Genomic DNA, 23,295 nt, shown 5'->3' with positions numbered 1-23,295 from the left:
CAATGATACCAAAATGTCATTGAAAGTATTTAATGCATCTAATATGACGCATAGAGTTTGAAGATATTATTATCACCATTATAGGTTGAAAACAGCTTTTTCATAGTTCCGTACCTAAGTAGATGTTTTAATTAAGAAATAATTGATGTAAGCTATACTTTATTGTAGTTTTAACATGGGCAGGCATTATATTCGTGATCATTTTTGACCGAGCGATAGTTAGGGCTAAAATAACACGAATGTAATGCCTACCCATGTTAAAATTACAATAAAGTATAGCTTACATCATTCATTTCGATTCTGAATAGGACAATTAAGGTTATTTATATGTCCGATAAGTATAAGTGTAAAAGCGTTTGTGTTTTGTTTGTGAAGAAGTAAACGGCTGGCACTGTGATTTTCAGAGGGAGGAGTTTGAACAGCCAGCATGAACGGTTGTCGTTTCTATGTCAAATATGTAAATTTCGGAATGAAACACATTACAGTCATAATAAATGAATTAGTAACATCATGTGAACCATTTAAGAGATTGGAAGTGTTTTAAAGTTATGGAAATATATTAAGTGCATGACGATTTGATAAAATTCATTATTCTGAAGAAGTCAATATACGCATGTGCAAGGAAAATTGATTTTATTTAGAGCATGTGTTTGTTCATATAGCGAAAGAAGCACGTCTTATTAGAATACAACTAATACATCATTGACACGCTCTTATTACTGTCCACTTTTCGGTTTCATAGTGTTTTGTTGTTGAAAGGACGTTTTAATCACTAGATTTTAAACATTTAAACCCATGTTTGTCATATAAATTTTAAATGTTCTTTCACAAGGTTCTCCCTTTCTTTTATGATTAAAACAAATCAGGTTAATGTATTTCCATTCTTGTCTGTTTCATTTATAAGATATTAACTATATTGTGTCTTGTACCATGCTGGCAATGTATTCTTTTTTTTTATTTGAACCATTTTCCCCTAACAATTCAGTCATATACTATGCATATACAAACAATATAACATCATTCGTGTTACATCATTTCAGTTGATGGAAATTGGGGAACTTGGAGTATATGGTCAGTATGCAATGCAACTTGTGGTGGTGGTGTGAAGATACGTACGCGTAATTGCAATAATCCATATCCATCTGCTGGTGGATCGACATGTTCAGGAATGACCGAAGAAACATTAATTTGTGCCGAGAGTAATTGTCCAGGTGAGTTATTACCTTCTCAAAGGAGTCATTTACCTGTTTCCATTTTATAATCAGTAAACAGTGTAAATCAGTACGGTTAGAAATATATTTTACAGCAAGCTTTGTGTATGAATATGTCTGTTTTTTATACTTTTATATGAATAAGTGTCTTCTAACAGTTATCTGTCAGTTTATTTTCAACTGTTTACCACCCAAAAAATCGATCTTCACTTTCAAAAATATAATCACCTTCGTGAGTGTGTTTTCAGTAGTTGTAACTGTTTGCATTCTTATTAAGAACATCTGTTCAAAGTACTGCATTTTGAAAAAAATATATATTTCAGTCAATGGTGGCTGGTCAGAATGGAACGGATGGAGTTTTTGTTCGACCTTATGTGGAACAGGGAACAGGACAAGGACCAGACTCTGTGATAACCCTTCCCCATCTTATGGTGGAAGGATTTGTAACGGAACTTCTTCCGATTTGGATTATTGCAATACACATGAATGTCCGGGTATGTATATTGAACGACACAATATATTTTTGTGTTTTTGGCTATCTATGATATTTATTACATATATTACTGTTTGTATTCTTTGTAGAATAAATGACTACATGGAAGGGATTATTGTTTGCTACATGTCAAACTTAAGGATACATTTGATATAAAATGAATAGAATGTTATGTGTTACACAATCATTGTTGCAAAATTTTGGCTCGACGTGCAATATCAACCATGATGTTACCAACATGTTCAAAATATATATCACCAAACAGGTTAATCAAGAGCAAACATGTATATTCCTGAGTCCGTCATGATTACTAACTCTTAAAAAATATTACGTCATTTTAAAATAAGAATCTGATGTCATACTTTATAATAACAGTGTTTAATTAAAGTACGATTTTTCGATAGACATATCTATCTATACAATATAAAACATTACATTTTTTTCGAACGGTATAGTCAAACTCATCAGTCTGACAATTCCGTGGCAAAACAAAATGGAAACTGAAAAAAAAAACGACAAATAGACAAGCAATGGTCAGCAAAACACTACATAGTAAACTGAGAACTTGGCAAAACAAACCTTTTCAAAAACTGTTCGTTACTTTGGTGTCTCGGAAGAGTATAGTCAGATTTGTTCTCCACCTGTGGCACCAATCCAATGATAATTGAATTTTGGTAGGTCATATTCAAGTAAAAAAGGATAAGATTTTGTACGATTTTTCGAATGTATACGTCGTCGTCTGTGAAACGGAATTCGACAACGATAAAAACAAATCTCGTGATGACGAGTATTCTTCTCTTTCAATACCACAAAAAAAAAACCAATTACTTTATCTTTAAATTTCTCTTTTAAACGTATGACTGGTCTATAATTACTGGAAGAAATACACAACTATCAAATTGTTTGTTATTTTAGTCGATGGTGACTGGAGTGGATGGTCTTCCTGGAACATCTGCAGTGCGACATGCGATGGTGGAATTCAGGATAGAACTCGAACATGTGATGCCCTTCAACCAATCAATGGAGGACTTTATTGCAATGGAACAAAGATAGAAAGTCGTCCATGTAACAACATTAATTGTGAAAGTAATTTTAAGTTTCATCTTAGAAGTATGTGATTGATTCCAATTCAATTTTAGTACCGATTGCATCCTATATTATACTACTTCTTTTAATGAGTCTGAATTCAAAAGTGCGGGTGATGTACGCATTGTGTGTATTACATGATATGCTTACTCTGATGTCAATTCCAGTCTAGCCAATCTTACTTGCATGAGATTCAATCACTTTTTTTTTTATTTTTTACATTGTTTTTAATTTAGTCATGTACTATATATATGTTCGATGTGAGCAAAAGCTAGGTGTTTACGGCCTTACTTTAACTTTTTAGGGGTTTAATTTTAAAAATTGTTACTTGGATGGAGATTTGTCTCATTGGCACTCATACCACATCTCTCTGTATATGTATATACAAAAAATATAACATCATTCTTGTAACATCATTTCAGTTGATGGGAACTGGGGAACGTGGAGTTTATGGTCAGTATGTAATGCAACTTGTGGTGGTGGTTCCAAAAAACGTACGCGTAAGTGCAACAATCCTTATCCATCTGCTGGTGGATCTACATGTTCAGGAATGGCCGAAGAAACATTACTTTGCGCCAAGAGTAGTTGTCCAGGTGAGTCCTTTACCTGTCTTCCTTTTTTATCAGTAACCAGTGTAAATCAATGCGGTCGGTTATTGATTTTTCCGCAAGCTTTGTGTATAAATTTGCCTCTTTTTTATACTTTAATATGAATGAGTGTCTTCTAAAAGTTATCTGTCAAAAAAAAAATTATCTTCACTTTCTAAAATATAATTACTTACTTGAGTGTTTTCAGTAGTTGTAACTGTTAGGATTGTTATAACGAACATCTATTCGAAATGCTGCATTTTGAAAAAATATATATATTTTAGTCAATGGCGGCTGGTCAGAATGGGACACATGGAGCATGTGTTCGTCTTCATGTGGATCAGGAAAAAGGACAAGGACAAGGATTTGTGATAATCCTCCCCCATCTTATGGTGGAAGCTTTTGTAACGGAATTACTTCCGATTTGGATTCTTGCAATACACATGAATGTCCTGGTATGTATATTGAATGACACAATGTATTCGTGTGTTTTGGCTATCTATTATTTTATTACATATATTTCTGTTTGTATTCCTTGTTTAATAAATGACTTCATGGAAGACATAATTGATTGCTGCATGTAAAACTTTTTAACACATTTCCTGTTCAATGATAAAAATGTGCTACACAACCATCGTTGCATACTTTAGGCACGATGATTGGGTGCAATGTCAACCTTAATGTTATCAGCATGATCAAAATCGTTATTAAATAAGATGCTAATCAAGAGCCTAAACTTGCATCCCTCAGTACGTTATAATTACAAATTCATATGCAAACATTACATCAATATAGAATAAGAATATAATGTCATACTCAATAATACTGTTTAATGTATGATAATTATAAGACCTACTCCTTACTTCTATAAGTACAAAATGTCACTTTTTGTTTACTCTAATAAGATTATACACACGGATTATCAAGCAACTATATATAATTCATTACAATAGATATGTAGATATCCATATATACGGTATAAAACGGTCAAACTCATCATTCTGACAATTCCCCGGCAAAATAAAACGGAAACTGAAAACGACAAATAGACAAACAACGTTATGCAGAACACTTCATAGTAAAATAAGTAAAACCAACCCTATCGAAGACTGTTCGTGATGCCAAGTGTCTTGGAAGAGAATAGTCAGATTTGTTCACTACATGTGGAACCCATTGTGTTGCTACCCGATCATAATGGTATTTCAGTAGGTGATATTCGAGGTAAAAAGGATAAGATTTTTGGTACGATTATTTGAACATATTCGTCGTTATCTGTGAAACTGGTCTGCAATATAGATCAGTAACTCGTTATTGCGCGTATTCTTCTATTTCATTCATATAAAAAAGCAAAATTTCTCTCTGTGTAAATCTATCTTTTCTATATATGATTGGTCTATAATTACTGTTACATTGCTTGTTATTTTCAAATAAAAGTCGATGGCAGCTGGAGTGGATGGTCTTCCTGGAATATCTGCAGTGCAACATGTAATGGTGGAATTCAGGATAGAACTCGGAAATGTGATTCCCCTCAACCAATCAATGAAGGACTTTACTGCAATGGAACAATGATAGAAAGTCGTCCATGTAACAACATTAATTGTGAAAGTAAGTTAATGTTCCTTCTTAGAAATAGGCAATGGTTTCATCTATATTTTATCGGTTCCAATTCAATGTTGGTACCAATTGCATCCTATCCCTTACCATGTTTTTTTTCTGAGTATAGATTCAAAAGTGCAGATGGTGTATTACATAATATACTTACTCTGATGTCAAGTCCAGTCTAGATCCTCTTTATTACATGAAATCAAATAACTTTTTAATGTTACATTGTTTAAAATCAGTCATATACTATGTATATACAAAAAATATAACATCATTCTTATGACATCATTTCAGTTGATGGGAACTGGGGAACATGGAGCATGTGGTCAGTATGTAATGCAACTTGTGGTGATGGTGTACAGATACGTACGCGTAATTGCAACAATCCATATCCATCTGCTGATGGATCTGCATGTTCAGGGATGGCCGAAGAAACATTACTTTGCGCCGAGAGTAAATGTCCAGGTCAGTCCCTTAACTGTTTCTCTTTCTTTTTTATCAGTAACCAGTGTAAATCAATGAGGTCGGTTATTGATTTTTCCGCAAGCTTTGTGTATGAATTTGCCTCTTTTTTATACTTTTATATGAATGAGTGTCCTCTAAAAGTTATCTGTCAGTTTATTTTTAACTATATGTAACCAAAAAAAAAAAAATATCTTCACTTTCTTAAATATAATTACTTACTTGTGTGTTTTCAGTAGTTGTAACTGTTAGGATTCTTATTACGAACATCTATTCGAAGTACTGCATTTTGAAAAAAATATATATATTTTAGTCAATAGCGGCTGGTCAGAATGGGACGCCTGGAGCACGTGTTCGTCTTCGTGTGGATCAGGAAAAAGGACACGGACAAGGCTTTGTGATAATCCTCCCCCATCTGATGGTGGAAGGTTTTGTAACGGAATTACTTCCGATTTGGATTCTTGCAATAAACATGAATGTCCTGGTATGTATATTGAATAACACAATGTATTCGTGTGTTTAGCATTTTAGGATATCTATTGTTTTATTACAGATATTTCTGTTTGTATTCCTTGTTTAATAAATGACTTCGTGTAATGGAAGACATTATTGATTGCTACATGTACAACCTTTTAACACATTTCATGTTCAATGATAAAAATGTGCTACACAACCATCGTTGCATACTTAAGGCATGATGATTGAGTGCAATGTCAACCTTAATGTTATCAGCATGATCAAATTGTTATTAAAGAAGATGCTAACCAAGAGCCTAAACTTACATCCCTCAGTACGTTATAATAACAAATTCATATGCTTATATTATATATTTCAAAATAAAGAATTGAAAAATTGAATATTACGTTAATATAAAATAAAAATATGATGTCATACTTAATAACACTGTTTAAAGTATGATAATAGTAAGACCTACACTCTACCATTAGAAGGTACAAAATGTCTTATAATAAGATTATACCCGCGGATAATACGCAAGTCTTGAATCAAGGAACTATATATAATTCATTACTGTAAATATATAGATATCCATTTATACGGTATAAAACGGTTCTGACAATTCCCCGGCAAAATAAAACGGAAACTGAAAAACGACAAATCGACAAAACAACGGTATGTAGAACACTACATATTAAAATGAATAAAACCAATCCTATCGAAAACTGTTCATGATGCCAGGTGTCTTGGAAGAGAATAGTCAGATTTGTTCGCTACATGTGGAACCCATTGTGTTGCTACCCGATGACAATGATATTTCGGTTGGTGATATTCGAGGAAAAAATTATAAGAATTTTGGTACGATAATTGGAACATATTCGTCGTCATCTGTGAAACGGATTTTCCATATAAATCAATAACTCGTGATTGCGCGTTTTTTTTTTTTATTTCAATTATATAAAAAAGCACAATTACTCTGTTAAATCTATATTTTCAAAGTATGATTTGTCTATAACTACTGTAAGAAATATACAACTATCACATTGTTTAATATTTTAGTCGATGGCAGCTGGAGTGGATGGTCTTCCTGGAATACCTGTAGTGTGACATGTAACGGGGGAATTCAAGATAGAACTCGGATATGTAATGCACCTCAACCAATCAATGGAGGACTTTACTGCAATGGAACAATGATAAAAAGTCGTCCATGTAACAACAATAATTGTAAAAGTGAATTTATGTTCCATCTTATAAATATGTTTTAATTCCAATTCAATATTTTTACCAACTGCTTCCTATACCTGACTATGTTTTTTTTTCTGAGTCTAGATTCGAAAGTGCAGATGATGTATGCACTGTGTGTATTACTTGATATGCTTAATCTGATTTCAAGTCCAGTCCAACTCCTCTTTATTACATGAGATTCAATCATTTTTTTAATTTTCACATTGTTTCAATTCAGTCATATACTATGTATATACAACACATATAACATCATTCTTATTACATCATTTCAGTTGATGGGAACTGGGGAACATGGAGCATGTGGTCAGTATGTAATGCAACTTGTGGTGGTGGTGTGCAGATACGTACGCGTAATTGCAACAATCCATATCCGTATAATGGTGGATCTACATGTTCAGGGATGGCCGAAGAAACATTACTTTGTGCCGAGAGTAACTGTCCAGGTGAGTCCTTTACCTGATGTTTTTTTTATCAGTAGTCAGTGTAAATCAATGAAGTTAGTTATTTATTTCCCGTAAGCTTTGTGTATGAATTTGCGTCAGTATTATTTTCAACTGTTTACTCAAAAACAAATTTATTACTTTCAAAGATACAATAACCTCCAATAATGTGTTTTCAGTAGTTGTAACTGTTATGATTCTTATTTAGAACATCTATTCGAAGAACTGCATTTTGAAAAAAAATATATATTTCAGTCGATGGCGACTGGTCAGAATGGAATGTATGGAGCTTATGTTCGACCTCGTGTGGATCAGGGAACAGGAGAAGGACCAGACTTTGTAATAATCCTCCCCCATCTTATGGCGGAAGCTTTTGTAACGGAAATTCTTCCGATATGGATACTTGCAACACACATGAATGTCCTGGTATGTATATTGAATGACACAATGTATTCGTGTGTTTTATTATATTTATTGCATATATTTATGTTTTTATCCATTGCACGAAGAATGACGACATACAATTATTGTTTGCTACAAGTACAACTTTAGGACACGTTTTATAATGAATGATAAAAATGTGTTACATAAGCATCGTTGCATACTTTGGGCACGATGATTGCAATATCAACCTTGATGTTATCAACATGGTCAAACGCGTTATTAAACAACAGGTTAACCAAGAGTCAAAACTTAAATCCATCAGTCCGTTATGATTATCAATTCATATAAACATATTACGTTTATATAAAATAAGGATCTGGTGTATAACTTAATAATTACCCTTCCGGAGCACCTGAGATCACCCCTAGTTTTTGGAGGGGTTCGTGTTGTTTATTCTTTAGTTTTCTATGTTGTGTCATGTGTACTATTGTTTTCTGTTCGTCTTTTTCATTTTTAGCCATGGCGTTGTCAGTTTGTTTTAGATTTATGAGTTTGACTATCCCTTTGGTATCTTCCGTCCCTCTCTTAATAACACTTTTCAATGTATGATAATTATAAGACCTACACCTGACTTTTACAAGTACAAAATTTTACTTTTTTTGTTTACTCTAATAAAATTATACATACGGATATTATTTTTTTTTATCTAGGAACTGTATACAATCTGTTACTGTAGATATATAGAAATATTCAAGTACGATTTTAGAAACAACACATCTATTTTTACGATATGAAACATACATTTTTTTCTAACGTACTATTCAAACTAATCATTCTAATCATTCTATGGCAACCCAAAAATAAAACTGAAAAATGACAGGTAGACACACCACGGTATTCAGTTACTACATAGCAAACGGAGGACTCGGCCGAACAAACCCTATAACGAGCTCCAGGTGTTTCGGAAGCGTATAGTCAGATGTTTCTCCAAATTGTGCACTTATTTTGTTAAATAATGAATTTTATATTTTGGTAAGTCATATTCGAGGAGAAAAGGATAAGATTATTGGAATATGTTCATCGTCATCTGTGAAACGGATCTTCCATAACCATCATTTATCTCATGATGGCGCGTAATCTGCTATTTAAATGAATAAAAAAAAACTATTTCTCTTTAAATATATATATTTTAAATGAACGATTGGTTTATCATTAATGTAAGAAATATACCACTATCACGTTTTCTCATTTCAGTCGATGGCAACTGGAGTGGATGGTCTTCCTGGAACATCTGCAGTGCAACATGTGATGGTGGAATTCAGGATAGAACTCGAAAATGTGATGCCCCTGAACCAATCAATGGAGGGCTTTACTGCAATGGAACAATGATAGAAAGTCGTCCATGTAACAAAATTAATTGTGAAAGTAAGTTAATGGTCCATCTTAGAAAAAGGCGAATGATTCCAATTCTATATTTGTACCGATTACGTCCTATTCCCGACTATATCTTTTATATAGAGTGTGGATTTCAAAGTGCGAGTGATGTCTGCAGTGTGTTATTACATGAGAAGCCTATGCTGATGTCAAACCCAGTCTTGCTCATCTTTATTATTTCTTTTTGTTTGTTACATTGAATTTCTATTATAAATGGATTTTTGTTTTTTTTAGATTTTGTAAACTACAGTCAACCAAATATTATCAGACATATTTTGAAGTCTAAAGTCATGCTGTGGATTTTTTAAAATTTTTGTCGGCATCATTCACTAAGTTTCATTGACTTTATGCACATCTGGTACACAGCACTGGTTCTGTTTACAATATTTTCTTAAATTAAAAACAAATAATGACAATAAAAGAACAACTTAGTTGCAAAATACCAAGTAAACTGTTTTAAATTTGGTAAAAGAAAACAAAGCAATTGTGACTTGGATGGAGAGTGTCTCATTGACACTGATACCCCATCTTTCTATATCAATTTAAAATATGTGACTAATGCATTATTATTATCGTGAATAATATTTCATCATTTATAATTGTATCATACTTTTTCCTACAAAACAAATATAACGTTGTAGTTGATGGACAGTGGGGGACATGGCAAGAATGGGAAGCATGCAATACCACCTGTGGGAACGGAACTCAACAAAGATTACGTAAATGTGACAGTCCTTCTCCGTATTTTAATGGATCTGAATGTATGGGACTTGATTTCGATAATCAGATTTGCTATCAAGACAAATGTCCAGGTAAAATCAGTTGTTTATCTAGTACCCTCTTTAATGTGTCTATACAGTTATCAAATTACTACTTGTACTCCTTTTACTGACAATAGATTCATTTATATCATATTATGCCTTTACTCGATAAGCGGGCTGAATCGTCTTTCAATGTTCATTGGATTGTATGAAATACAGCCATTCATATTTTTTTAACGTTTTTACTATTTTTCATTGACAATATATGGCTGAGTAGTGTTAGTAAAACATTAGTTCAAGTTATAGATGCATATAATAAGTTTTTTCATGTCGCATAACACGCCGAAGATTCCCAGAATGATCAAATAAAAGACCAAATGAGTTCTTTAGTTAGGCAACTTGAAGCTCCGTGGTATGTTATAAAACAAGAAAAAACTTAAGATATGCATTATCTGATTAATAGACTATAACAAAAATGTTTTGCATCTTATATTAACTTATGGATATTTCTTTCTGATGCGGTCAAGTTATATTATTTACTACTTTCAAATTTGTATATTTTACAGATGCCCAACTACAGGCAAATGAGGATACACCAAACTTCATCTCACCTGTGATTCTTGGAAGTGTTGCTGTGGTTATTTTTGTCATTACAGGCGCCATAACGTGTATATCTTTTTTTGTATTTCGCAGATTCAGACCTGGTAAAGTTGGTAAGTTTATGTGGTTAATATTTACTTAGGGAATAAATATCCTACATAACACATTCTAATTAGTAATTAACTATGTGATTTCGTGGATATACCAATCTGATTACACTCAATGAAATTGTTTTTCTTTCTCCAAACGACCAATCAAATTATGAAAATTGAGAAATATTTCAATGATAGTTCAATATTTTTATAATTATATAATTCTCTACATAAGCGATCCTACAAATAACTTCCTTCATAGATACCAGGATTAAATTTTCTATTTACGCCTGACGCGCGTTTCGTCTACAAAACACTCATCAGTGACGCTCGAATCCCAAAAAAGTTAACAAGCCAAAACAAGTACGAAGTTGAACAAAGTGCTGATCACTTAGATAAAAAGTAAGTAAGCAATTTATTATTGTAAAACTTACCCATTCAACAAAGATTGGAAATACCCTACTTATATCAATGTTCCAATTTTGAATGATAGCAAAAGTCCATATGTGTTCAAAGTCACGTCAAAAGTTATGTCGTTTTGAAACATGTTTAAAGATGTAATGATAACCATATTTCAATGTCGTCGAAATGCCAAATGCAAAATACTTATTATTTGTTTTTTTAGCGACAAAAAATATAAATGGAAGGTAAGTAATTTCAATTACTAAGAATGCATATGTAATATGCAAAACAATGAATCCATAATGATTTTCCATTTAATTTCCAGTGCGTTCTTGACCATTTGTATAGGCTTAAAATTTATATATTTAATGAAATATATTGTTTTGGTATTACTGATATTTTAAACTTTCAACAATCATGTCAAATTCACATGTTTGAAATAAATTTAAAAGAAAAAAACCATGCGTTTTGTATTTTCATATTAGATTTAATATTTGACTGTATCAACAACACATTTAAAATAAATAATTTCATTTATACCGACAGTTTTACAAAAAAGTGTATATATACTGATTTTACATTTAACTACACGTGCTTCCCAGACCATTCGTATAGGCTTTATCTTGATTTTAAACTTGATAAAATAAATTGTTTTTGTTTAACTTATAGCTTAATCTTTGCACAATAGTCATTCACATTAATACAAACAAAAAGTGCATACGTTTTGATTTCGTAAAATCATCAATATTAGACCACATCAACAATAAATTGACACATATGTATTTCATTGATATTTTAGTAACACTGAAAGTCTTGCTGAATTGAGAGTAACAACCCAGGAAAATGATTATGATTGCGTCAGACGAGTTAGTCGTGTACAGAGTAACGTTTATGACACCTTCAATAATGAAAGTAATGTTTATGCTAATACACAGATCACTGCTGCCACTATTGAAACCGGTGCTCATGTTAACATTCCATGCAATGCTGCAAATATCGAAACAAGTGTCCATGCTAACATTTTATGCAATGCTGACAATGCCGCAACCGGTGCACATGCGAATATTCCATGTAATCTGCAAATATCGAAACAAGTGCCAATGCTAACATTTTATGCAATGCTGATAATGTCGCAACCGGTGCACATGCAAACATTGCATGTAATGCTGACAATATCGCAACCAGTGCACATGCTAACATTCCATGCACTAGTGCCAATGTTGACGAAGTATACGAGAATCTGGAAATGTTCTGAAGAATTATTATTTTACGTTCTCGTTTAAAATGGTAACTTTATCATATAAACCCTCAGATAGACATACTTTAACATTATCAAAATACTATTGTTATGGATTTCCAGAATAAAAGAAATGTTTGCCCAAAGTCTTGAATTAAAACCGACGTACTCTACGAGATGGGTTTTACTTATAGTTGAATTTAGAACAATATGTTTGTAGTTATTTTTTTTTTTCTTTTTGATTCAATTTGCAAATTGACAACAATTTATTATTTCTATGAGGCTAAAAAACAAAAATCCTTCATATATATTTTTCCTCTTTACTATAAAGGCTTCAACCTTTTAAGATTTCTCCTAAAAAAAATTATTACTTAAAAACCAAAATGTAACCAAGATGTGCATAAGTGAAAAACGAAGCAAACCAATGGTTGAATCTTCAATTTTATTAAATATTTGTAAAATATAATTTCAGATTATCTTCGAAAATCCGGACGTTAAATATTTCTTCGTTAGGATATTTTCATTAAAAGATATGTTCTCGATTTTTTCTATCCACATAGGCTTATGAGTCTACATGTGCGTCCAATGCGTACTGTGCAGGAGTGAAAACAATTAAAAAAGAGGAAACCCTGTGGGGAATATCTGATCATTTTAACCCAAAAATTCTAATTTTGAGCCGATCATCTTATTTATTTATTTGTAAGGTATGAATCTTCATGTACTTCGGTATGGTTCAGGATTTTTTGTCGAACGTTCCGACTCCTTGTTTTTGTTTTCTGTGATACAAGGTAAACTATTTTGTCCCATCGCGCCCATTTTTCTTTTCAGTTACGACTTTAATCAATCTTAAAAGGTTATTTACCATTTAAGCATAATCTAGACTTCTTTTCTTTTGATTTAAGACCAAAATAATACCGCAGCAAATATAGGGTTAAAGTCCGAGTCAGCCTTTTCCTGCCATTTACTAAAAAAAAGGTATCTCGAAAGGTATGCTCTTCTGTTTTAATCTACCATTTTGTACATAAGAAAATGTCTGTACCAAGTCTGGGATATTACGGTTGTTATCCATTCGTTTGATGTGTTTGAGCTTTTGTTTTTGTCATTTGATTGGGGACTTTCTATTTTGAAATATTCTCGGAGGTCAGTATTTAGAAGAAAAAAAATTATGACTTATACTGTAATAGTATCAATTTTAAATTCTAGATTTGTTTTTGATTTCACCTAAGTACATCTTCATGATCTTTAAGATTTACCTCCCTAAACATATAGTATCATTCATATTCAATTCAACAGTATAGATGTAATGAACTTAATAATTGCTTTAAAATTTACTATCGTAGCATTAGAAGAAGTTGGATTAATAATGGATCGATTAGATAAGTCATCAGGGTTATTTCAATACGGGTCCTTAACCAGTTATCTTCAATTTTGTTTTAATTTGGCATTTTAACATTTTGGATTTGAGCATCACTGGTGATCCTTTCTTTATGACGATACAAGCGTCTGGTGTAACAATAAACTTACACAAAATGATAAGGCCAGTATTTTGTATGGGTCCAAGCTTTTGTATTCAATTTACGTGTTATATTCAAGTAATGATACAGTTACTCAGGGTTTATGTGTGACAATTTTAATTGGATCTAAATTGACTAATGTTCAACTCTTTATGGCGGTAGGTTTTTTAGTTAAGCCACTGAGATATATTACCTTCCTTCGAGACATTATCAAAGTAAAAGAAACAAATAAAAAAATAAAAAACATCTAGGTCATTTTTTAAATAAACTGTCACACAATGGTAAAACCACCGACCGAGTATAGGAAAACTGACAGTCCTAGTCAGTTAAGATTGGAGTCAAGTGCAACCGTCAGAGCGGGGGTTCTGAAATCACAACATCAGTGCTGATTGGCTAATTGATTACAATAGTAACTACTTAGACTATTCGGCAACAGAGGCCCCCAGATCGATTTTTATAAAATGAACAGAATTGAAAGATAGTGTACAAAGTGTAACGATAAATTAATTAAAGATGTCATTTTATTTAAATATGTAAGAAATATGAAGATATCCGTAAAAGATATATAAAACAATATTATTGAGGAAATTCTTCAGTTTTAAATTTTGTGCAGATATTATTAATAGAAAATAGAGAAATGAAAAGTTAAGGTAGATATTTGGCTGGTTTTGTCTGCGGACACAAATATAGGGATATTTTAGAAGGCTGATTTCTCAACTTTAACAGCTTATTTTAAGATTTGTTTTATATCAAGAAAAAAAGATTTCAAGACACCCTAAACACAAAATTGTCCATATTTTGAGCCGATGAAGTTTTCTTTAATTTTGATATGATTTGTCCCAAAAAGTAGTACAACACACTGTAAACATTTCATTGAGAAAGCGCAGGTGGGATTTTTTTAATTTTCATTTATGTTCTAAAAGAAATGGACTACGAGTTAATTGTGATCTCGGACCATTATTTTCTTATGAGTAATTAAGTAAACATTCAAAATGGATTTACGTTGATATGAAGTTGATATAAATATCATTATCATTATACAGTTTAAGAATACAGGCCAAAACATTCACTGCATAAAGTAAAGGAAGGCATGAAGTTACATTACTTTGATGAATTTCTATCGGTTTTCAATTGTTGCCTGGTCTTGTTTTTTTCTTAATCAAACTATGACTATTAAACATTGGTAGACTACAGAGGCGGACTTAGAGGGAGGGTCAAGGTGCTCGCATCACCTTTTTGTGGGAGAAATTTGGTTGATTGTATAGAGAATCAATGAAGCATGCCTGTAGCGGGCCTACTTTTAGGCAGCCAGTCCCCCATCCCTTTATGAAAATCTCTGGATACGCCACTGGACTACTGTTGCCTATATTTACCATGAGTTGGCTATTTATGTAAAGAAGGAAAACTTGATATAGATGGTATACACGTTCATATTAGATTTTTCAAGCTACAAATCCTTACATTTCTACGGTATATGTCATGTATTATTTTTCATTCAACAGATATGATTACACTTCTTAATGCTTTATTTTGTCAACCTCTCCTTTAAAAATCGTAAATCTGTTAATGAAATAAACTAAAAAGTCTGAATTCCCCAAAATATCAGATCCTCGAAAGGTACTATTGTCCCTATAAAGTTAACGGGAAAAATGAGAAAAATCTCCAATTTTAACAAACTGGTCATTAATATGAACTGTCCAATACCTTATTTATATAAAACATATGAAATCAATATAAAGTTGTTAACCCCAATGCATTTTAATATTGATCTAGATAAAAAAAAAAAAAAAAAAGAAATACGAAATCTCACGAAGTCATAACCATTTGTGCACTTTCCAATAGGACGTGAACCTCCCCTCAGTGATCGTTCCTCATTATTATCACAATATCAGCTGATAACGTATATTTTTGTCGCATACTAGACTGCTTTATTTGTCCTTATTTATCAGAAAATGATTCGTTAGAACAGACAGTTACGATCATCTTAAGTAAAAGTTACGATCATCGTTGATAAAAATAAATAAAAGTTACGATCATCATCGTGATTTTTTGTATCTCGATTTTCATTCTTCTTGTTGCTTTTCCATCCGGACTGAAAAAATATTTCAATAGCAATGCTAATAAAGATGTTTATTGACATAATACAATTCTGAAAATAAGCTGTTAAACTATAAAAATCAGCCTTATAAAATTTCCCTAAATTTGTGTCCGCCATATTGGGATGATCGTAACTGCAGTTACGATTATCACGTTGACACCAGTGAACTATAGAATTGAATAATTACGGTAATATTTATCTGGTTTTGTTTGGTGCCAAAAATCTTTGTTTTTCGTATAAGATGTGCCCCATGCTTCAGGGTTGTTTTTTTCACAAATGCAATTTTATTTGCTCTATTTAACTGTTTATGTTTGTATGTGTGTGTGTATTACATTTTGAATGTTAATTTGTTATATGCCTATCAGCCTTGTTGCTTTTGAGAAATAAAGTATTAATATACTTTCTAATACCACGAACCTTTTAGTGTCTTTCCATTCTGGATTTTACACTTACCAGATGTAACTTAGTAATTGTCATAATCTCATCTTGACTTGATGATATTTGCATGCTTGTAACTTTGCGTTTTGGTTTAGAACACAACAGTGACTGTCATGTATAACTTTAAATGATTGCAAGGTTCTGAAATGATTTTTTTTTTTTTTTATTTCAATTTTTGTGTTTTAACGCCACTTTCAAGCACCGCTTTTGAGTTATTTCGAGAAGGTCGGTTTTTATTGGAGGAGGAAGCAGGAGTGCCCGGAAAAAACCCATCGACCTTTGATAGGAAAATTGACAATGCTAGTCAATTACGTTTGAAGTCGAGTGCATCCACACGAGCGGGATTCAAACTCACAACATCAGTGTTGACTGGCTAGTGATTACATGAGTATCTGATTAGACCACTCGGCCATCAAGGTCCACAAGATCGTTTTTATATAGTTAACCGAAATAAAAGATATTGTACAAAGTGTAACGATAAACTAATTAAAGATGAGTGTCATTTTGTTAGAAATAAATGTAAGAAATATAAAAGTATCCTTAAAAGATATATATACATATATCATGTATATTGAAGAACTTCTTCAGTTTTAAAACTTGTGCAGTTATTATCAGTAGAAAATATAAAACTGAATAATTTATGAAATATATCTGGTTTTTTTTTGCTGCCAAAATATGTGTACCATGCTTTTTTAACAAATGCATATCAATTTTATTTGCTATCTTTGACTGTTTATATATGTATGTGTGTATTATATTTTGAATGTAAATTTGTTATATGCCTATCAGCCTTGTTGCTTTTGAGAAATAAAGTATTAATATCCTTTCTTATACCATGAACCTTTTAGTATCTTTCCATTCCGGATTTTTCACTTACCAGATATAACTTAGTTATAGTCATAATATGTTAACGACTTGATGATATTGGCATATTAGTAACTTAGCGTTTTGGTTTAGAACACAACAGTGACTGTCATGCATAACTTAGTAATGATTGCAAGGTTCTAAAATAATTTGAATTGGTTTCAATTTCTGTGTTTTAACGCAACTTTCAAACACCGGTTTTGGGCTACTTGCGTGATTGCCAATTTTTTTATTGATGGAGGAAGCTTAAGTACCCGGAGAAAACAACCGACCTTCTGTATCTAATTATGACCGTCCTCAGGTTTTCAGTAAAAATGAGACATGGCACATGTATGAATGTCTAAGAGACAATTATCTAACATAGCAATAACGTGGATAGGTCTTTAATTGAATCATCATGCCTGCTAACACGAATAGTTTTTATCTTTTTATGTATGAATTTAAGAAGTGTTTGGTTATTTTCTCCATTAAATGACATGTTTGAAATTTACATACAACTTCATAATATTCTGAAACGAAGAAAAGTTATTTATCAAAGCTCGCGGAAGAGTCCATTAAAGTTTAAACATGAAATATATTAAATGTTGACGTTATTGTTCGGAGTTATCGTCCGTGATTAACTTTGGTTGGCGATTTTTCACACGGTATTCCATATTTTATCGCACCTCAAGGACATTAATGACATTGTGATTGGTTTAACGACCACGCGTTGGTACCCTTATATGTATTTATAGGGGTCAGTAGATTTCGAAGGCGTTTAAGGATGTCATGTCTACTTATTTTGTTAGTGTATTGCATTGTTTATTTATATACGAAACGAGACAATAAAATCGTGTGTCCAATGAACTCGTTTTAAAACCGGGAGTATACGACGAATTATAAACGCGTCCACAATGTAACCGAAATTACGTAAATAAAGGCAATGATAGTAGTATACCATGTATACCACAGTTCAAAATTCGTAAATCTATTGAGAGAAAACAAATCCAGCTAACAAACCAAAACTGAGGGAAACATTTAACTATAAGAGGAAAAAAAACGAAAAAACACAAAATCAACGCCAACAGGTTCCACCATTTTCTTCATACGAAAATCCACCATTTCTACATACAAAAGTCCACCATTTCTACATAAAAAAATATATGTACCAAGTCAGGAATATGACAGTTGTTATCCATTCGTTTGATGTGTTTGAGCTTTTAATTTTGTCATTTGCTTAGGGACTTTCCGTTTTGATTTTTTCTCGGAGTTCAGTATTTTTGTGATTTTACTTTTATGTATTTCTTATCTTCCTAAAAAATATATTGTGTATAAAAGTCTTTAAATGTTTGACAATATATTACATGTATAATTACATGTATAAGAAGGATATATATGTGCGTTCCTTGATATACGATTACGTGAGGTCCTTGGTGTAGCAGTTTTGTCAAGTTCTACACATAAGTTTTGTGCACAAGTTTCGGCAAATAATTTATGGAAATCAATTTGATTTATTTAGTCGTTTAATTTGATATATATGGGAAATGTGTCGGATTAAACAATAAAAGATAAAAACAAGTATTCCAAGACGGATTTACCAAGACCGAGCTGAATAATATATATTTGTATGACTTTGCCCCCAGCAGAGCTATAGAAAACCGTATATGAACGGGTGTTACACTGACTCTTTTTAGATGATACACGGACTCTTTTAAGTTGTTACACGGACATTTGTGATAAATAGAATCACTCGTGCATGATGAATGAGTTCATAGGCACTTTAAATTCCAATTAGATTTGAACTTTTTGGTTCACCGACATTTGTCCTGTCTTTTTTCAAATAAACTATTTACGTCAGCATCAATATTTGTTTCAAACAATTGCAGTAAAATACTATTCATATCATTACACCAAATTACACTAAGGGATTAGCCATTTAGTGGGGGATATGGTTTTCTAACAAAAAAAATATATCGATAATTTGATCCCAAATTTTATGAGAGAAAAAAATACTGCAGTCAAGCAGATTACAAATTAATGTTCTGCTTGATTCCTGATTTTCCGAATACCGTATATATAATAGTGGCGTTGAAATACTAGATAATTTTCATACGAAGAAAAGAACATACCACCCCCTTTATAAAGCAAAATAATCGGTCATTTAATGTATTTTCTGCAATATATGGACATGAATAGTATTTTCGACAATGATGGTAGTAAAGAAATAATGATACCGACGTTTATATTTCAATAAAAAAAATTAAATCTTATCTGAAGATAAAATCCTTATTAACTTTTTTTTTTTTTTTAAATAATATCTTTATTGCACTTTTCTTTGCTGTTGTTACAAATTACTCGACCTACAGCAGTTGGCAGAGTATCCCTGTAAATTAGTCACTGGATAACCAGGGAATTTATGCAGTGAATTCATATTTATAGATAGTTTGTTAGTTTTACAGTTCATGGTTATTACAAACATTTTACAAACTATATTGTTTCATGATTACGGAAAGTGTACAGTTTTGTCCGGTTTTGTTTCTAAAGATTAAAACCAATGCACGATTGGTCCTATAAATAAGAAGTGTTCGTGTAATACGTGTCCAAATAGGTAGCAAATCGTGAAAAAAAAACATTCAAATTATGTCATCAATTTTAGACGGTGAGCTGTGATTGGATCACATAGTAACACGTGTTTAATCCCGATCAACACTTGCAGAGACAAGAATGAATTAACAAAAATCAAGTGTATGCATAAATATATCTAATAACAAGAAAAAAAATATTCATAACATTTCCTTCACTAATGAAGTAGGAAATTCACTCTAGTATTGTTATTGGATTTATATATAAGTTGAATTCATATATGTCAGGGGCGGATCCAGCCATATCCAGAAAGGGGGTTCTAACTATATGTCCCATTCAAATGCATTGATCGTCCATTTTGGGAGATCTTTATAGGTCACAGATGACATTTTTGAATGCTCACCAAGATTTGTTGCGGACACCTGAATCAAAAACAGCCATGAATTCATAAATACCATAGTGTCATCTTATTAATGTTGCCCCAAAAAATGAGGAAGTGTGTCTTATTTTTTTGTTACCATGGACACGAGTTGCTTACGGTTTTTGTCTATGAAAACCTTTTTGAAATCTTGTTGAAGAAAATTGTTTAAAAACATTATTTGGCAGTCAGAATAAAGTCAGAGTATGTATACAATTTGTAGAAATATTTTTTTATCATGAAATTTCAAACTAAGTCATGCATAACGGTATTAAAGTTTCAAATGTGTTGTTATGGAAACAATTTTATGATGATACACAAACATTTGTTTCTTAAAAGTGCACGAAAGAAAGAACACTTAAACAACCTCCACTAAATTAAGTTTTACTGTGAAAATACTTGGTAGATATGTACATGTAACGCTCAGGAACGCTTACTTTTTCCAAACGTATCCATATGAAGTCGCTAAACTGCAAAATATGTCTACATGTACATGTAGTTGCTGAGGAGCGCAAAAAATCTTTTTTATGAACGATCAATTGTTTCCATATCGTGTTCTATCCTCTCAAACGTAGCATATGAGGTCAAACGCCTCTTCTATTTACAAAGCCAAGAAAACAAGAAGCCAGTTTTGCAATTACCCTTAAAGGTATATAATAAGGCATAACCGCAGTATATTAGCACAAAATAATTGGCTAAGAAAGCAATGAACTAAACTGTACAAAATAGTGAATTGCAATTTTTACGTTTGTTCTAAATATGCAAGAAATATTTTCTTCTAGACAATGATAAATCAACAGGCAATAGTAATTTATACAATGCTAATAATTTACCACAATAGTGAAGCATTGGAAAAACTTACAACATTAAAAAAAACATCCATATCAAATATAAAACGATGAGAATCATATTGATAAGAGTTGAAGGGAAGGGGGTAAGTTTTTGTAAACAGATATGTCGATTAGTTATGGTTTGTTTTATGACCAGTGACTAACATCTCATACATATTCGGGAAGAGAAATCAATCAATTAATATAATAGGTACATTGTAGATCCTGTGATAATCTAATGATCACAAATAAGTTAAATGTAAAAAAATTATACATTTCAACAAAATGATTAAATGAAAAATAAGAGTCAGACGTTTATCCTCTTAACTATGATAAATCATTAAAGATAAATGAAGGATGACCGTCTAAGCTTTCTTTCTGTATGGAAAACAATTCCTTTATTATGAGCTGTAAAAATTTCATATGCATTCTTAAACTGAATATCTAATTGGCAAAGCATGTTTAGCTATTCATTTTGAATAATAATATATTATTGGGTAGTGAGTTTGTAAATACACTTCATCATATCATGAGATAGAAATAAAAAAGAGAAGGTCAATTCATTTAACCTTCTAACAAACCACTATATTAGTGGGAGATATTATGGACATAATTGTGCAAATCGTGATACAAGCATGAAAGGACAAGGTACGATAAGCATCAGAGAACGGCCCCATAATTTCGTTCAAATCAAAAGTGACTTGCCATTAATTATAATACATTATTTTTAAAGTTTAAAACCTATATTTTTGTAAACTCCAATAGATTTTTCAACTTCCGCTGATGTTATTCATGCTCTGTTGCTGTAAAGACCTCAGGATTCGCGAAAAGGGCAGAAAAATGGCAGTTTCCAAACCTTTTTCTGCATTTTAAACTATGAGCGTACCTACGACCCACGATCATATTTATACCAGACATTCCATGAACATAAATGTTGATGCAGTTTAAATATTTTAGTGGGTCGTAAGTACGCTCATAGTTAAAAATTCAAAAAAGTGACAAAAATCGTCGTAGTTTTCATTGAATCATCGAAATTTTTAACCGAACTGCGGACCGGAGATGATTTCCGGTATTTACTGGATCCGACGACGGAAATGTATTCATGCTACGCTATAATAATGGCTAGTTTCTTTAGGACGAAAAATAAACATATTTGAGACAGGAAAACAGGATATTCCTGTATTCATTATTCTTGAATTTAAAGTGACATTTTAGCAGACCGTCGAAATTTGACCCAAAGTTAGACGGAACTGTGACAAACTTCAGAGAAACTCTGGGAACGTAATTGTGAATGAATATAATAACTGGTTCATACTCAAACAGTGCATATACGTATTTTGTTTCATAATTGACGAAATTGTCGCCCTGGAATGTTTTAATCTCCGTTGACACTTTTGTGAAAAGTGCTTTCTTTCACGTCCGCATTTCTACCAAGTATGGCATGCCGAGTTAACATTTTAGACAATCATTTAATATAAATACAGATTGCGAAAATAAACGACAGAACTGTGAATAATAATATACATTGTAATTCATATGACATAAGAAGACACCATGTGACAATTTTAATTAGTAACTGTTAATTGTGTAAGTGTAACAATAATCAAGATTAAACAAAACTATCCAGCACTTTTATGATCTAAATTATGTATCTTTAGTTATTTTTTGGTCGTGGTGTTGAATTTATTGAACTTATTATTTGTAATTGTCACCCGCCTTCCGTTGTTCTATCTTGACGACAACACGTGCTACTTCGTATTTCTTGTTTGCAAATCATTCTCTACTTATCTTTTCCGTTAAAATTTGCATGCATAAAGTACGTGTCACTGGACGGTCAGAAAACAACATTCAATCAATCATATATCTTCTTAAATAGCAGCACTACATGTATAATGAATTCAAACATATTCAAAAGAATAAAAGCTTCTTTTATTTTTTAATCAGATATTACACGTCAAAGAAAATAAAATAAGTATTGAATATGAAAGGAATAAAGCGCATCATAATTAAAGATATCTAGCTTGTAAGACATGTGTTTCGCATACAAAAGACTCATCAGTGACGGTCGAATAAAAAAAT

General features: G+C 32.0%; 2 protein-coding genes across 2 annotated transcripts; both read left to right on the top strand.

Annotated features, from left to right (window-relative positions):
• Positions 1 to 1,168: 1,168 nt before the first annotated feature.
• Positions 1,169 to 3,849, top strand: LOC143050791 (thrombospondin-1-like). The gene is made up of 4 exons (XM_076223906.1): positions 1,169 to 1,211; positions 2,620 to 2,790; positions 3,213 to 3,383; positions 3,662 to 3,849. Exons 1-4 carry the CDS (start codon positions 1,169 to 1,171, stop codon positions 3,847 to 3,849), a joined length of 573 nt encoding a protein of 190 aa, XP_076080021.1.
• A 4,990-nt stretch (positions 3,850 to 8,839) lies between these two features.
• On the top strand, positions 8,840 to 22,732 carry LOC143050790 (ectin-like). Its single transcript, XM_076223904.1, has 5 exons — positions 8,840 to 8,846; positions 9,221 to 9,391; positions 10,042 to 10,212; positions 10,728 to 10,874; positions 22,701 to 22,732. Exons 1-5 carry the CDS (start codon positions 8,840 to 8,842, stop codon positions 22,730 to 22,732), a joined length of 528 nt encoding a protein of 175 aa, XP_076080019.1.
• The last annotated feature ends 563 nt before the right edge of the window (positions 22,733 to 23,295 follow it).

The sequence above is a fragment of the Mytilus galloprovincialis genome, chromosome 11, assembly GCF_965363235.1.
Source record: "Mytilus galloprovincialis chromosome 11, xbMytGall1.hap1.1, whole genome shotgun sequence".
Classification (NCBI taxonomy): Eukaryota; Metazoa; Mollusca; class Bivalvia; order Mytilida; family Mytilidae; genus Mytilus; species Mytilus galloprovincialis.
Note: the sequence above shows the minus strand (reverse complement) of the source record. Positions and strands in the feature narration are given on the sequence as shown.